This window comes from Hemibagrus wyckioides, linkage group LG05 (assembly GCF_019097595.1).
Source record: "Hemibagrus wyckioides isolate EC202008001 linkage group LG05, SWU_Hwy_1.0, whole genome shotgun sequence".
Lineage (NCBI taxonomy): Eukaryota > Metazoa > Chordata > Actinopteri > Siluriformes > Bagridae > Hemibagrus > Hemibagrus wyckioides.
Genome location: NC_080714.1, coordinates 4,475,992 through 4,492,396, shown reverse-complemented (window position 1 = coordinate 4,492,396; position 16,405 = coordinate 4,475,992). Strand labels below are relative to the sequence as shown.

The following is a 16,405-nucleotide window of genomic DNA, read 5'->3' as shown; positions in this document are numbered from 1 at the left end:
CCTGAAAACCGATGGAGTAACCGAACAGGGACTTATTCCCCACGGAGCTGCCACCTAACCAACACACTTCTGAGAAACTTACACACTCATCTCAGGGGGAAATACACCATTATCTAATGCACTTCTACATTTATTCCCCAAAACAGACACACAAACACACATTTCAACTCCAGACCCAGTCTACCAGCATTTTGATTTGAACTCTAAGGACAATGTAATTCGCCGTGTTTGCTCTCTGCTCCCCGTAGACGATGTTGTTGTTATCTTTTCTGCGTCAGCACTCAACATCTCTGTTTGCTTTTATACCTGAGCGCTGATATTACGAAGAAATGACGTTACCACCAGGGTGATGCTGGGTTCATTAACTGCACATGCAGAATTTAACCACTCTAACATCATGTCGAAAGGAGTGCGCTTAAACGCCCATAATGAAGTCCCATGATGCACGAGGGTGCAAACACTTCTGGGAATAACAACACTGTGGAATAGGGGGAGAAAAAAAGAGCTCAGGTGGAGCAGAATGTCATGTAAATGGAGACATTATAGACAATTAGACTGTATAGACACTGAAAAACAACAAAAAACACACACATATGGAGCTGAGAGTGCGTGAATGGGAGGAGCGGGACAGCAGAATGACTTTGCACTTTCTTTTATCTGTGATCCACGAAAAGCTTCTTCCTATTCGTAATCTGTGTAGTTGAACTTCTTTATGAATGGAGAACGAACACGAAGAAATCATGCGTTTTTGTGAACAAAAAGTTAACAGAATAAGTTAAAAGATCAAGGATAACTCTTATAACTTATTTAGTCTACATCACATGTACTTTTGGCATGAAGAACCAGAGAGGAGAAAATCCAGCCAGCCAATAAGGAACCAGAACAGCTGCACCTCCTCTTCTTTCTGTGCTCCATATGGTCAAACAGCTGGATCGCCATAAAAAAAAAAGCCCCATGTAAAAGCTGCTACTGACGCAAAGAGAGATTCTGAGCTTTTACAATATCCATGTTTTTTTAATCAAAATGCCATCGCTTTCTACTTGTTGTTTTCAAACATGTAGGCCGAAAAGCATTTCTTGCAGATTGTCAAAGATCGGATACACATGCGAATGTCCTCACGTTGTCTATTATAAGTATTTAAAATAAACTCAAATTCAAACACCAATATGAGATGCTTTGGTATAATGCACAAAATACAGCACTTTTTAACAGTGTCTGTTAATAAATATTTTATATTGATTATTATTTATTTGTAATAGGATCCTGTTGAAATAATACGCAATTATCTAGTAATGAAAAACATGTGATGAGAAAGTATTTTATATTTCCATATTTAGACGTGAATCTGAGCTTCTGGGTTCTTTCTCAGTCTTTCTGGTCTTGTTTTCATTTTTCCATATTTTATCATATTTATAATAATAATAAGTAGATGGATGGATAGATAGATAGATAGATAGATAGATAGATAGATAGATAGATAGATAGATAGATAGATAGATAGATAACCGATAAATGAATGGATCGATAGAAAGAGAGCTTTTTTTTTAAAATCATCATCTAATAGTTTTCTACATAAATGCTCCAATTTGGCTCACTGGCTTTATTAATACATTTTATTTTTCTGTTTTAGTACAAATCACACAAAAATGTTTGTTGCCTTAACATTCGGATGCCTTTAGAGTCACTCAGGAATGTCTTTAGATTTTGTATTTTTTTAAAAATTGTGGTCAGGTTGTAATTAAGCTGTTATATGATCTCTCTTACATGACCCACCCTCTCTGAGGCAGAGCTACATCACCCTCCCTCTATTTATATTTGGGACCAGAACAAAAATTGCACCTTGAATCTCAGGAGCTGCAGCACATCACTATGGTAAGCTGACTTTTTCTTCTCTTCTCTCTACATTTTCAAATGTTATGTACAAGCATGATACAGAGAAACTTCGAAATGAAGCTGAAAAGTTTGATTCCTTATTTTCCTAGACTTCCTACACGGATAAAGGTGAAAAGGTAACACTCGTCTAATTTATAGGTCATTTATTTCTCTTTGCTGTGTTTCCAGTTTATTATTTTCCTGCATGTTTATTAAATGATAATTTAATTCAAAGCCACTCAAATCACCATTTATTACATGCTTCATTCATTACCCCTCATTTGTTTGATTCTTTCTGTCAGCACGAGCAGGGCAAATTGATCAGCTTTGACCACCTTACTTTCTGGGTGGGCAATGCCAAGCAGGTAAGTCTTATTTATTGATAACATCATGGGTTTGTTTTGTTTTTACCTCATTGTGCATTAAACCCATTGAACCCCAGAGGAGTTTCTGCACTGAAGGATGCTATTGGCTCTTCAGAGGGGAGGAGACGTCCAAGTTAAAACTCCATCCTCTGGTTAATTTGATCCATGCTGAGAGTCTTTCTCACATCCGGCTCTCCTTTGACCGCTCGCGGGTGCTCAGTTCATACGTCTTTGGCTAGATGACATGTTCAGGTTTAATGCTTTGAGGGATGAGAATAACAGAAAATACAAATAAAGTGAATTTAGGGTGGGGGAAAAAAAGAAACATGGGGTCCATCACAAGACACCACACACACATTCTTTCTGAACAAACAGTTACTTAAGATGGGTGTTTTATGTGTTTTTCTCCCAGGCTGCCTCTTTTTACTGCAACAAGCTGGGATTTGAGCCGCTGGCATACCGTGGTCTGGAGACAGGCAGCCGTCATGTCGTCTCTCACGTGGTGAAGCAGGGAAAGGTGAGCATTCTCATCATATGTATTCAATACCCCCCCAATCTCCAGTGGTGATTAAACATCTCTAGTGTATATTTATATTCATACTGACACACGTCAGCGGTGGGAGAGGTGAATGAAATGATAATGCACTAATGCACTTCTCCATTCATTCGTACTGGAGCGTGATACGAGATGTAAAGGAAGTTTAGCTCTGGCCATAGACACAGAGAAGATACAAACGGGAAAAAAAGTATAAAGGATTGAAGGAAAGAATGGATAAATGGTTGATTTGTCATTGATGGTTGCTTTAAAATGACATTTTTTATTTGGCTTAAAAACAGAATAATTATATTTCTATTTAGTAACATGTTACTGACTTGTGATCAGGTATATTTTTGCTGAACACATGTATATCAGTATTAATACTTTGATAAATGTAATATGAAGTAAATGTAAAGAAAAGATGCTTAAAGTACTCAAGAATTTAAGAAACAAAATTAAAGCAGTTACTCAAGAATCCAATAATAACCAGGGCTCCTATTTAAAAAAAAATAAAAAGCACCAAAATGTAAAAATCTCAGATCTATAAGCATTACTTAGATCACCTTTATAAAGAGCGTGTAAGATTTACCCTTTTTAAAAAATATATATATTTTAATTAAAGCCACCATGAATTTCATTTACTTAAAATTCATGTTCTATTAAATTTGCTAGTAATTTCTAAGTGACGTTTTTACCCTGGCTTTTTTCAAGTAAATTCTACTCCAATTTTTTTTTTCAGTGTAGACATGTGCTGTATTATTATTGTTATTGTGGATAATCAACATTGTGCATGAGGCAGATAATTTCATTGTTAATTTGCATTTCTTTTTTTCCCCTTAACACAGATTATTTATGTCTTCTCCTCTGCGCTGAATCCTGGAAACAAAGGTTAGAGAAAACTCATGCATGCTCGTGGTTTAAACATCAACCATCACATATTGAATAAAACATTATGCCTTTATAGGAAAATAATCAGCCCTGAAGATTATTTTGTAATATCTTCATATTGTGATGTGTTTTATTTCTCTTATTCCAAATGCTCTTTATTTGTCAGATGTAATGCACTGAATTGTTTTTTCTTAGTTGCTCATCCCACAGTGCAGCAACAAATAATAGAAAGAAGCAAAAAGAAAGATAGAAAGAAAATAGAATATACAATAATATTATATATATATATATATATATATATATATATATATATATATATATATATATATATATATATATATATATATATATATATATATAAAATCATATAAAGTCAGATATAATATATTGGAATATAAATAGAGATTAATGGAATGCATATAATTTATTACATATTATATTTATATATTTCAAGTGTGTGTGTGTGTGTGTGGATATTATATAAAGCTGTATTTTTTATTACAGGTAAATGTATGAGATTCTGTGCTCTTATTTGCCCTACTATGTAATTTTTTATTTCCCATAAAAAAATTGTTTAGGTCTTGAAAGGAAACCGATTTAATGAAATCAAACAAACTGTTTTATCCAATCAGAGATGGGGGAGCACTTGGTGAAACATGGAGATGGAGTCAAAGACGTCGCCTTCACTGTAGAGGACTGTGATTTCCTTGTGCAGGTAAAGACCATCATCGCTTTTCTTCTTCACTTCTTCAAGTCACTACAGTTACCTGCCTTAAATGTACAGAAGTGATGTGTCATTTCCGAACAGGTCAACTCTGAGTCTGCTTTTTTAAGTCTACTCGTGTCTGTGATGCTGTCATTGAAAAATCATCAGCTGTCTCCATTCATTATACCAATGATTGTATAGAGTGTGACTGTAACCGAATGAATCTTACATGAATCTTATCAACATCTGAGTTTTCTCTGACAGCATAATCATTTAGAGCCGGTTCTAGTGAGAGTAAGACTTCTTTTCTTATCTTTATGTGATAGATTAGTTTAGATTTATGATTCTGCAATGCGGTAAAGGGGTAAAATGGAAATGAGTCGTTTGGGAGTCGACTCGTTAGTGAGCTGAGTCAAATGATTTGATTCACTAAAACGTGCTGAAAGTACTGCAAAGTTTTCAGTGTGTGTGTGTGTGTGTGTGTGTGTGTGTGTGTGTGCAGAAAGCCAGAGAGCGAGGTGCCATCATCCTCAAGGAATCTTATGTGCTGGAGGATGAGTTTGGCAGTGTGAAACTGGCTGTGCTGCAGACAGTACGTATGGCTTCATGTCTTTTGGAAGATATTGATTCATTTGGAGGTCTTAACATCCTCCTCTATCTACTAATCTATTTCTAAGCCATCAATTAAACATCTAAAAGATTTCCACCAGTAATATTTTAGCAGTCCTGGGATTTGATAAATAATAAATAATTAATTACTTTAGAACTGTTTCATATAAAGACCACCTGGTCGACTTGAGCTCTCTTTTCAGTCATGATTTCTATTTTTCCTGTTTTCAGTATGGAGATACGACTCACACACTGGTGGAAAGAAAGGGATATACAGGACTTTTTCTCCCAGGATTCCACTCTCCGCTCTTCCGTGATCCACTCCTGGCTCAGCTGTGAGTTAGAAAGGCACTTATGTGTATCAGTTACCAGTTATGAGTCTCAATCATTTTTTACATTTAATTATGTATGAATTTAAGCTTTCTTCTTTCGCAGGCCCAGCGGACATTTAGATTTTATCGATCATGTGGTGGGAAATCAGCCAGATAACGAGATGTTGTCTGTGGTAGAATGGTGAGATTTGATTCACTGTGATTGACAGACACATAGCCACACCTCCTTCAATGTGACTGACAGACACAAAGCCACACCTCCTTCACTATTATTGACAGACATATAGCTACGCCTCCTTCACTATGATGGACAGACACCAAGGCACAACTCCTCCACCGTTATTGACAGACACAAAGCCACACCTCCTTTACTATGATTTACAGACACAAACCCACACTTCCTTTACTGTGATTGACAGACACAAGGCGACACCTCCTTCACTGTGACTGACAGACACAAACCCACACCTCCTTTACTGTGATTGACAGACACAAACCCATACCTCCTTCACTGTGTTTGACAGACACATAGCCATACCTCCTTCACTGTGATTGACAGACACATAGCCACGCCTCCTTCACTATGATCGACAGAGACAAAGCCACACCTTCTTCACTGTGATTGACAGACACAAAGCCACACCTTTTCGGCTTCAAAGATTCAGGTTATGTGTTAAGCACCAGGTCAGGAAGCAAAATGCACTTAAGTCTAAAAACCATAAATGAAAGCTGACTTTAATTAGAGGGTGGAGACCTACCTCTCTTCTCCTGACCAATCAGAGTACAGCTCATACACCTTCCCTAGTCTCAAATCTTCCCAGTACTGAAAGCTTTATGTGTTTCCGTTCCAAAATGGTCATATGTGTATGTTTAAATGCACCTTGTATGCCGTGTGTAACCACTTACTCCATGTAAACATATATCGTTTATCTAAAGTCGCTGTGCGTAACGTGCATTAGGATATTTTTGACAGAAGGAGTGGGGATGAGTGATGCACGCTGCAGATTGATTATGACTGGAAAGAATGAGAGAGAGAGAGAGAGAGAGAGAGAGAGAGAGAGAGAGAGAGAGAGAGAGAGAGAGAGAGATGGTTGAGGTTCTGTGGCTGCCTCTGGGGGCTCAAGAAAGGGGCGAGTCCACATTAGCCTCTGACTGAGCAAAAACCTGAGGCTGTCAGTCTGCATCTGGAAGCAGTTAAAGGGGTGGGATAGAGGAGAGCACTGGGGCTGGTCTCAACAGAGAGAGAGAGAGAGAGAGAGAGAGAGAGAGAGAGAAAGAGAAAGAGACTTTTTAATACAGCGTACAGATAATTCTTCAAATTAATACCCTATTGGATCCACTTTCATTTGAACTCTGTGTATGTGTGTGTGTGTGTGTGTGTGTACAGGTACCAGAGGAACCTCCTGTTCCACCGTTTCTGGTCTGTAGATGATAAACAGCTGCAGACGGAGTTCAGTGCTCTCCGCTCCATCGTTGTGGCTAACTACGAGGAGACGGTGAAGATGCCGATCAACGAACCTGCCATTGGTAAACGCAAGTCCCAGATCCAGGCAAGAAGACCCTCCCACACACACACCACCACCAAACAGCCCCACACACTTCCAGTCATTATGTACATAATCTTTGCTTTTCACACACAGTATGTCCATGTTTACATAAGAAGTATTCAAATATGCAGATAAGGAAAATGTGAAGAAAAAAAAAACTGGAAAATATTTATGAGCAGCTATACAGACAGTCATTTGTTACATCAGTATTTCTGTGTGTGTGTGTGTGTGTGTGTGTGTGTGTGTGTGTGTGTGTGTGTAGGAGTATGTGGAGTATTACAGTGGTCCGGGAGTCCAGCACATTGCCATGAACACCTCAAACATTATCAAAGCTGTGAGTAAAAAAAGGTTTATCCATCATCCAATGCTTCAAAAAGGATTTTTTTTATATATATATATATATATTAAAAAATTATTTTAAAACTAGAACACGCATATAACATATCACATATCTATAAAAGTTGACTATAAGAGAAAAACTGTGTAATAATGTGACCAAAATATAATCACGTGACCAACATTACCATTAGACATATACACAATATTTTGACAAATTAAAGGAAAATCTATCAGGTGGCTTTGGTGTTGAGACTGTGTTCTATATCACCTTCATCAAAACACCATCAGAGGGATTATTTTCAGATGTGTTCAGTGCTCCAGCTCAATTCCAGAGACACATAGACTCTGTGTTAAGGAGGATTGAAGATGTTCTGGTGGCTCATAGGGACCAAACACCTTACTGTACTTTTCTTTTCCTTTAAATTGTCAATGAACTGTATATGCAGGTATATATGTACATGGTCCTTTATTGTTTATGGTGTGTGTGTAGATCCGTAATCTAAAAGAACGTGGCATGGAGTTCATGTCTGTGCCAAATGCCTACTACGAGCAGCTCCGAGAGAAACTAAAAAACTCAAAGGTCAAAATCAACGAGGACCTCAGCACTTTAGAGGTCAGTTTCTCCTCTCGTTCTCCTCTTAACAGGAAATGAATAAGAAATGTTTTGGTCTCGACAACGGTCACCAAATTTCACAATGACTGTTGTTCATCTAGGAGCTGCAAATCTTGGTGGACTACGATGATAATGGTTACCTCCTCCAGATCTTCACCAAGCCAGTTCAGGATCGACCCACTGTGTTCCTGGAGGTCATCCAGAGGAACAACCATCAGGTCTGTACAGTCTGAACTGACTATACTTTACAGCAAGGATCCCCAACCACCAGGCCGCGGATCATTTGGTACCGGGCCGGAAAGAAACAATCAACTTATATCTTATTTTATATATAACTTAAAATTATATGTATTTTGTTTCAAAAAATTGCCACTTCTGCCCATGCCTCATTCCCACATTTGACGCAGCCGCGGGTTTTTCTATACATCAGTAATGCCGAGTTCACACTGCATGATTTTAGCCCTGATTTTCAGTCGTCAACTAGTTTTGCGAAATCGCTAAAACATACCCGAAATCAGAGCTTGTGCATACGAGTGACAATCGCGCATTGTGAATTACCAAAGACGCGATCTGAGAGAATCACCAATGCCCATGAAATATCAATATTGAAAGTAAATTTTGAATATATCAAACTCATGCAGTATGAAAGGAGTTCTTGACTGAAAAATACCTTGATGATGACCTACAGCCAATGAGAGAGCAAGATACAGGGCAGCGGGTAGTTCGGGGAGGAGATATGGACCACAATATCAGCAAGCATGGCTTAGGTTGGAGCACAATATTATAGTTTCATAGAGTTTATAGGTTTTTATCCCAAAAAGATGTCTTAAATATAGATATATATCAGAATACATACGCTTTACAATTACATCAAACAGAAATAAAGCAGAAATAATTGCTTGGACAGCCGCATCAGGAGCAGCACATTGAAAAATTAATAAAATTCATTTGTTTAGTTCTGCAGAACACACAATCCTTGTTACCCTCACCGGCCATTTGGCTCGCGAACTTTTTGCGGGGTTCTCTGATTCGGTGTATTTCCTTATTATTTCTCGCATACGTTTGGTTGTGAAACGTAGTTTGTGTTCCAGACAGAGATGTGGGCGATTCTTCCTGTTGTGAAGTCATGCAGCGTGTAACCTCCTGTCGCCGATCCATTGTGCAGTGTGAACACAGCAGCGACTGAATGCTACCCTAGATAGTCGTGCAGTGTGAAAACAGCCGTGATCTGACCACTTTGAAAATCGTGCAGTGTGAAATCGGCATAAGTCTAGCTAAAATTTGCTTCCCCTATCAATCCAGAGAACCCCCGGGCCGTGGAAAATTTGTCTGGTATCAAATCGGTCCATTATACACAAAACGGTTGGGGAACCCTGCCAGGTGGGATCTACTGACCTTTCATGAATGTTGAGGGGAATTCGCTCAAATGGTAGAGCGCTCGCTTAGCATGCGAGAGGTAGCGGGGTTGATGCCTGCATTCTCCAGTTAATGTTGCTTCTGTCTAAACAACAAATCTTTAGGGCATATTATATACTGAAATTTCTCAATCAACAAGCTGAATCATCTTATCAACAAGCAAATAACGCAACCAAATGGTTGGAGGTAGGTTTAGGAAGAAAAAAACTAGTGGTATTCCTTAGGTGAGTACGCTAAAACTCTGTTTTTTATTAAAATAATTCATTATTTAAATTTATACCACAATATGTTGTCTACAGATAAAGTTTTTTAGCGTTTATGAAAGGAGTCTCCAGGGTAAGACTCAGAAAAACTGTAACTGGAGAGTTGTCCAACAAGGGGAAGTGATCAGGACTTTTTGTCTTGTTAAATGGAAGAGAGAGAAAGATAGGAAAGAGAATGAGAGAGAGAGATGCAATAATGTAATGTCTCACTTTAATGTTTCAGGGCTTCGGTGCAGGAAACTTCAAGTCTCTTTTTGAGGCAATTGAGGCAGACCAGCATGCCAGGGGGAACCTCACTGTCCTCCTGCCCAATGGGACATCTGAAGAAATCTAAACCAGCCTTTGTTTACCAGTATATCCACTCATCTTTTTATATATATGAAAGCTGTGATTTTTTTAAGAATATGAAACTCTTCACTTGCAGTATTCTGTAAATGTTTTGTTGTATCACTGAACCTATGTTTTTTTTAATATACAGTGGATATAAAAAAAAGTCTACACACCCCTTTTAAATGGGCAGGTTTTTATAATGTAAAATAACAAACCAAGATTAAAAATGTAAGATATTTTTTGTTGTCACTGGGAAATATACCTACAAATTGAATGAAAAAAAAAAGTATTTTAGTGACAAAATTGGGGGAAAATCTCTCTTTTCTAATTGGGAATGTGGCTGTGTCCTGAATGAACTATATAATAAGAATAATTCCATAATTCCAAATGTTTGGTACAAAACACACATCATGAAATAAACACCATGTCTATGGTACAGCATGGTGGTGTTAGCATTATGATTTAGGGCTGCTTTTCTTCAGCTAGAACTGTTCTTTTTGAAAGGTAGAGCAAATCATAAATATATGAAAAATCTTCAGGTGTCTCGTAGTAAGGACAATGACCCAAAGCATCCATTCAAATCAAGGATTTGATTATGAAATCTTAAAAAAATATTTGTGATTGTTTTTCACAATTATACAATGAAGATTAGTTTAATATTTTTTCATCACAAACACCTGCCATTTGTAGATTTTTTTTGAATATCTGTTGTATATTATCCACGAATCTGTCTCTTTTACCAAACAGCTGTTTATCAACATGGCCAGTAATAAAGAAAGCTCCTCCTTATGGTTAGTATGAGAAACCAAATAAGCTAATCATTTTTGTCTTATCAGCAATGCATGTGTTAAAAGTGGCTGTGCATGTAATAAAGAGCAAATCGGAAAAATACATTTATGTTCACCTTAAATATTCATACATATTGGAGTTATATGAACAGAACAATAAAACATGAAGTATGAGCATTGGTTAATGTGTTTTTTTTTAAAACATTAATTTTTCAAATTAAACTCAATTTCATTTATAAGAACTACTGAAAACCATTGTCTCTATACTTCACCGGTCAGTACCCTAGTAGAATCTACCGACCTTTACTCTTCGTTAAGGGGAAATAGCTCAAATGTTAGAGTGCTTGCTTAGCATGCGAGAGGTAGCGGGATTGATGCCGCTTTCTGTCTAAACAGCAAATCTTTAGGGCATATTATGTACTGAAATTTCTCAATCAACAAGCTGAATCATCTTATAAAGAAGCAAATATTGCCACCAAGATGGTTGGGAGTAGGTTTAAAAAGAAACGAACTTATAGCTTGCTTAGGTGAGTACGCTAAAACTCTGTTTATGAACATATTATCACTTGATTATTCTATTTTACTACATTGGAAGGAGTCTGCAGTGTTCACACTGTGTAAGAGTCAGGAAAGCGAAAAGCTGTAGTTTTCCAACAAGGGGAAGTCTTCAGGGCTTATAAGTCTACACCAGGGATCCTCAAATCTGGCCCACAAGAGCCACTTTCCTGCAGAGTTTAGATCTAACCTCAATCAGCACGCTAAACAGTGTCTTCAGGATCATTAGTAAATCACAGGTAGAGGAGTTTGATCAGGGTTGGAGCTAAACTCTGGAGCGGATTGGCCTTACACTCACCGGCCATTTGGCTCGCAAACTTTTTGTGGGGTTCCATTTCAAGTCTCACACGACAACTCTGATTCGGTGTATTTCCTTATTATTTCTCGCATACATTTGGTTGTGAAACGCAGATTGTGTTCCAGACAGAGATGTGGGCGATTCTTCCTGTTGTGAAGTCATGCAGCGTGTAACCTACTGTCGCCGATCCATTGTGGAGTGTGAACACAGCAGCGGCTGAATGCCACCCTAGATAGTCGTGCAGTGTGAAAACAGCAATGATCTGACCGCTTTGAAAATCGTGCAGTGTGAACTCGGCATAAGTCTAGCTAAAATTAGCTTCCCCTATCAATCCAGAGAACCCTCGGGCCATGGAAAATTTGTAATTCATTGTAGGGGGGAATTAGCTCAATGGTAGAGCGCTTGCTTAGCATGCGAGAGGTAGCGAGATCGATGCCCCCATTCTCCAGTTAATGTTATTTCCTTCTAAACAAAGCATGTTTGGGGCACAAAAGCTGTAACTGGAGAGTTTTCCAACAAGGGGATGTCTTTAGTACTTCTAGGTCTAGGTGGAATCTACCCGGTGGACTCTACTGAGCCCTTGTATTTGTTGAAGGGAATTAGCTCAAATGGTAGCGTGCTTGCTTAGCATGCAAAAGGTAGCGGGCTTGATCCTCTAGTTAATATTGTTTCCGTCTAAACAACAAATCTTTAGGGCATGTTATATACTGAAATTTCTCAATCAACAAGCAAATAACTCAACCAAGATGGTTGGGGGTAGGTTTAAGAAGGAAAAAAAGTAGTGGCATCCTTAGGTGAGTATGCTAAAACTCTGCTTTTTACTAAAATAACTTATTTTTTAAATTTATACCACAGGATGTTGTCTACAGATAAAGTTTTTAATATGGAAGGGGTCTCCAGAGTAAGAGTGGGAAAAACTGTAACTGGAGAGTTTTCCAACAAGGGGAAGTGATCAGGACTGATGAGTTTACACTCATAAAACTGTTGTTTTGTCTTGTTAAATGGAAGTCTAAACCAGCCTTTCTTTACCAGTATATCCAATCATCTTTTTATATATGAAAGCTGTGATTTTTTAAGAATATGAAACCCTTCACTTGCAGTATTCTGTAAATGTTTTGTTGTATCACTGAGCCTATGTTTTTTTTAATATACAGTGGATATAAAAAAGTCTACACACCCCTTTTAAATGGGCAGGTTTTGTAAAATAAGAAACCAAGATAAAACATGTCGGATATTTTTTGTTGTCACTGGGAAATATATCTACAAATTTAAAAATGAAAAAGAAGAAATATTTTAGGGACAAAATTTGGGGAAAATCTCTCTTTTCTAATTGGGAATGTGGCTGTGTCCTGAATGAACCAAATAATAAGAATAATTCCATAATTCCAAATGTTTGGTACAAAACACACACCATGAAATAAACACCATGTCCATGGTACAGCATGGTGGTGTTAGCATTATGATTTAGGGCTGCTTTTCTTCAGCTAGAACTGTTCTCTTTTTTTTTCTTCACATTTATACATTGAAGGTTTAATATTTTAAAATATTTGTAGTTTTTTTTTTATATCTGTTGTATATTATCCATGAATCTGGCTCTTTTACCAAACAAACAGCTGGGTTTTTTTTTTAACATGGCCAGTAATAAAGAAAGCTCCTCCGTATGGTTAGTACATAGTGTACACAGTACACAGACGCAGTACATAGTGAAATGAAACAACGTTTCTCCAGGACCTGGTGCTACATGAACATACAACATGAAGATCAAACACAAGAACAACACAAAGCTAGGGCCGAAAGTTCGTCCAAGCCACATAAAGTGAAAAGTGTGCAGCTAGGTGCAAACAAAGCAACGACAAGACAGTGCAAAAATAATAAATACAAAAAAGACAACACAAAAACACAGGACACTTAGCCCCAAAAAAAAAATAGTAAAAGTCTGTGCATGTAATAAAGAGCAAATCGCATAAATACATTTATGTTGACCTTAAATAATCATACATATTGGAGTTATATGAACTAATGTAACAAAACAATAAAACATGAATTATGAGCATTGGTTAATGTGAATTTTTAAACATTCATTTTTCAAATTAAACTCAATTTTATTAGCAAGAAATGCTGGACACCCTCGTCTCTGTACTTCACAGGTCAATACCACACTGGAATCTACTGACACCTAACGCTTGTTAACAGTGCTTAACCGAGGGCGCCGGTGGGGTTACGCGCGCGTGGTAAGAAGATGGCCGAGTCATTCGGCCAGACAAGGAGGAAGCCTGGCACGGGCACCACAAATGGGCTGCCGTGCGACTAACACGCCTTCCGCTTCACCAGCTCTACAGGAGACACCTAACCATTCCCAAGAAAGGACTGGTCTCGGCTTAAGGCCCCGTGGCCAACCGCCACCCCTGTAGCCTTGGGCGGAAGGAACGCTTCTGCTTAAGAACAAAAGGTCAGCCTGGCAGCGGTGGGATTCGAAACCACGCCCCCGAAGAGACTGGAGCCTTAATCCAGCGCCTTGGACCGCTCAGCCACGCTACCCACAGGCAAGCAGGGTCTTTCCGAGATCAGCAAGATCCAAACCCACAAGGGCTTTGAAACGTGGATTGGCTGTCCATATCCTCCACCTCCTGTTGAGGTGGCTTGCTCATATGAACTTACAGCATGTGTGTCCAACCAGCATAGGAATGCAGCCCAAGGTTGGGAAACACTTATGCCGAGTTCACACTGCGCGATTTTCAAAGTAGTCGGATCACTGTTGTTTTCACGCTGCACGACTGTCTGGGGGAGCATTCAGTTGCTGCGGTGTTCACATTGCACGATGAGACGGTTACACACTGCATGACTTCACAATAGGAAGAATCGCAGACAAGTCCTTCTGGTCCTCAAACTGCGTTTCACAATCAAACGCACGCGAGAAGTGATTTCAGAGTTCTCACGCGAGACTGGAAATGGCACCCCCTGCGCGATCCAAATGGTCTGTGCGGGGAACAAGGATGGTGCGTTCTGCATAATTGAAGAAATGATTAACATTGCAATGTGCTGTTGCCGGTGCGGCTGGTCAAGCAAATGTTTCTGCTTTATTTCTGTTTGATGTAATTGTAAAGCTTATTTGTTCTGATATAACTATACTTAAGACATTTTTCTCTGATAAAAACATATACACTCTAATAACCTATAATATTGTGCTCCAACCGAAGCCGTGCTTGCTGGTATAGTGGTCTATAACTCCTCCCCGAACTTCCCGCTGCCCTGTATCTTGTTCTCTCATTGGCTGTAGGTCATCGCCAATGTATTTGTCCCTCAGAACTCCTTTCACACTGCAGGATTATAAGTCGCCGACAGGTATTTCAGGGGCATCTGCCACGCTTCGGCGATTGTCTCGGATCGCGTCTTTGGTAATTCAGACTGCGCTATCGTCACTCGCGTGCACGAGCTCCGATTTGCCTTGGATATTGCGGGATCGCGATCTCGCAAAACCTGCCAGCGACTGAAAATCAGGGCTAAGATCGTGCGGGGTGAACTCGGCATTAGACCCACCGCTAGCTTTTCACTATTCTCACTCCATCTCATGGGCCAGGTCCGAAGCAGTCGGCTTGCAACAAACCCGGGCGCATAGCGGTAAAGGGGAAGAACACGCGCGACGAGGGTGGGACTCGAACCCACGCGTGCAGAGCACAATGGATTAGCAGTCCATCGCCTTAACCTCTCGGCCACCTCGTCGGGTGACAGGGCTTCCAAGGCGCCTTGTTAGCTCAAATGGTAGAGCGCTCGCTTAGCATGCGAGAGGTAGTGGGATCGATGCCCGCATTCTCCAGTTAATGTTATTTCCTTCTAAACAAAGCATCTTTAGGGCAGAAAAGCTGTAACTGGAGAATTTTCCAACAAGGGGACGTCTTCAGAACGTCTACGACTAGGCGGAATCTACCCGGTCGAATCTACTGAGCCCTGTCTTTTGTTGAGGGGAATTAGCTCAAATGGGAGAGCGCTCGCTTAGCATGCGAGAGGTAGCGCGATCGATGCCCGCATTCTCCAGTTAACATTGTTTCTGTCCAAACAACAAATCTTTAGGGCATATTATATACTGAAATTTCTCAATTAACAAGCTATATCAACAAGCAAATATCCCCGCCAAGATGGTTGGGAGTAGCTTTAAAAAGAAAAAAATTAGTAGCTTCTTTAGGTGAGAACGCTAAAACTCTGTTTCTGAACATATTATCACTTTATTATTGTATTTTACTACACTGGAAGGAGTCTCCAGTGTTCACACTGTGTAAGAGTCAGGAAAGTGAAAAGCTGTAGTTTTCCAACAAGGGGAAGTCTTCAGGGCTTATAAGTCTACACTCATAAAACTTTTTTTGTCTTGTTAAATGGGAGAGAGAGAGTGAGAGAGAGAGAGAGAGAGAGAGAGAGAGAGAGAGACAGAGGGAGAGAGAATGAGATGCTGTAATTTAACGTCCCTCTACCTTCTAAATATTAATTTTTCACATGAAACTCAATTTTATTTGAAAGAAATGCTGAAAACCCTTGTCTCTATACTGCACCGGTCAGTACCCCGCTGGAATGTACTGACCTCTAGTGTTGATAAAGGGGAATTAGCGCAAACGGTAGAGTGCTCGCTTAGCATGCGAGAGGTAGCGGGATAGATGCCCGCATTCTCCAGTTAATATTATTTCCATCTAAACAAAGCATCTTTAGGGCAGAAAAGCTGTAACTGGAGAGTTTTCCAACAAGGGGACGTCTTCAGAACTTCTAGGTCTAGGTTGAATCTACCCGGTGAAATCCACTGAGCCCTCGTGCTTGCTGAGGGCCCTTAGCTCAAATGGTAGGGCGCTCGCTTAGCATGTGAATGGTAGCAGGATCGATGCCCGCATTCTCCAGTTAGTGTCTGCGTTCTGCCCAATGTGCAATCCTTGTTACTCTCACTGGCCCTTTGGCAGGTTTCCATT

General features: G+C 39.4%; 1 protein-coding gene and 2 non-coding genes across 3 annotated transcripts; 1 reads left to right on the top strand and 2 right to left on the bottom strand.

The window, feature by feature from the left end:
• Window positions 1-1,758: 1,758 nt before the first annotated feature.
• On the top strand, window positions 1,759-10,220 carry hpdb (4-hydroxyphenylpyruvate dioxygenase b). The gene is made up of 14 exons (XM_058389796.1): window positions 1,759-1,872; window positions 1,983-2,009; window positions 2,175-2,237; window positions 2,650-2,754; window positions 3,621-3,663; window positions 4,296-4,378; window positions 4,872-4,961; window positions 5,210-5,313; window positions 5,414-5,491; window positions 6,698-6,860; window positions 7,120-7,191; window positions 7,687-7,809; window positions 7,911-8,027; window positions 9,712-10,220. Exons 1-14 carry the CDS (start codon window positions 1,870-1,872, stop codon window positions 9,820-9,822), a joined length of 1,182 nt encoding a protein of 393 aa, XP_058245779.1. The 5' UTR covers window positions 1,759-1,869; the 3' UTR covers window positions 9,823-10,220.
• Window positions 10,221-13,915: 3,695 nt separating this feature from the next.
• trnal-aag (transfer RNA leucine (anticodon AAG)) lies at window positions 13,916-13,997 on the bottom strand. The gene has a single exon. It is a non-coding gene; the product is annotated as a tRNA-Leu (tRNA).
• A 1,100-nt stretch (window positions 13,998-15,097) lies between these two features.
• trnas-gcu (transfer RNA serine (anticodon GCU)) lies at window positions 15,098-15,179 on the bottom strand. Its single transcript has one exon. It is a non-coding gene; the product is annotated as a tRNA-Ser (tRNA).
• Window positions 15,180-16,405: the final 1,226 nt, after the last annotated feature.

Coding starts and splice junctions, on each gene's coding strand:
- hpdb (XM_058389796.1), top strand. Junction 4,379..4,871: donor ACTGTGATTTCCTTGTGCAG/GTAAAGACCATC, acceptor GTGTGTGTGCAG/AAAGCCAGAGAGCGAGGTGC. Junction 7,810..7,910: donor AGGACCTCAGCACTTTAGAG/GTCAGTTTCTCC, acceptor TTGTTCATCTAG/GAGCTGCAAATCTTGGTGGA.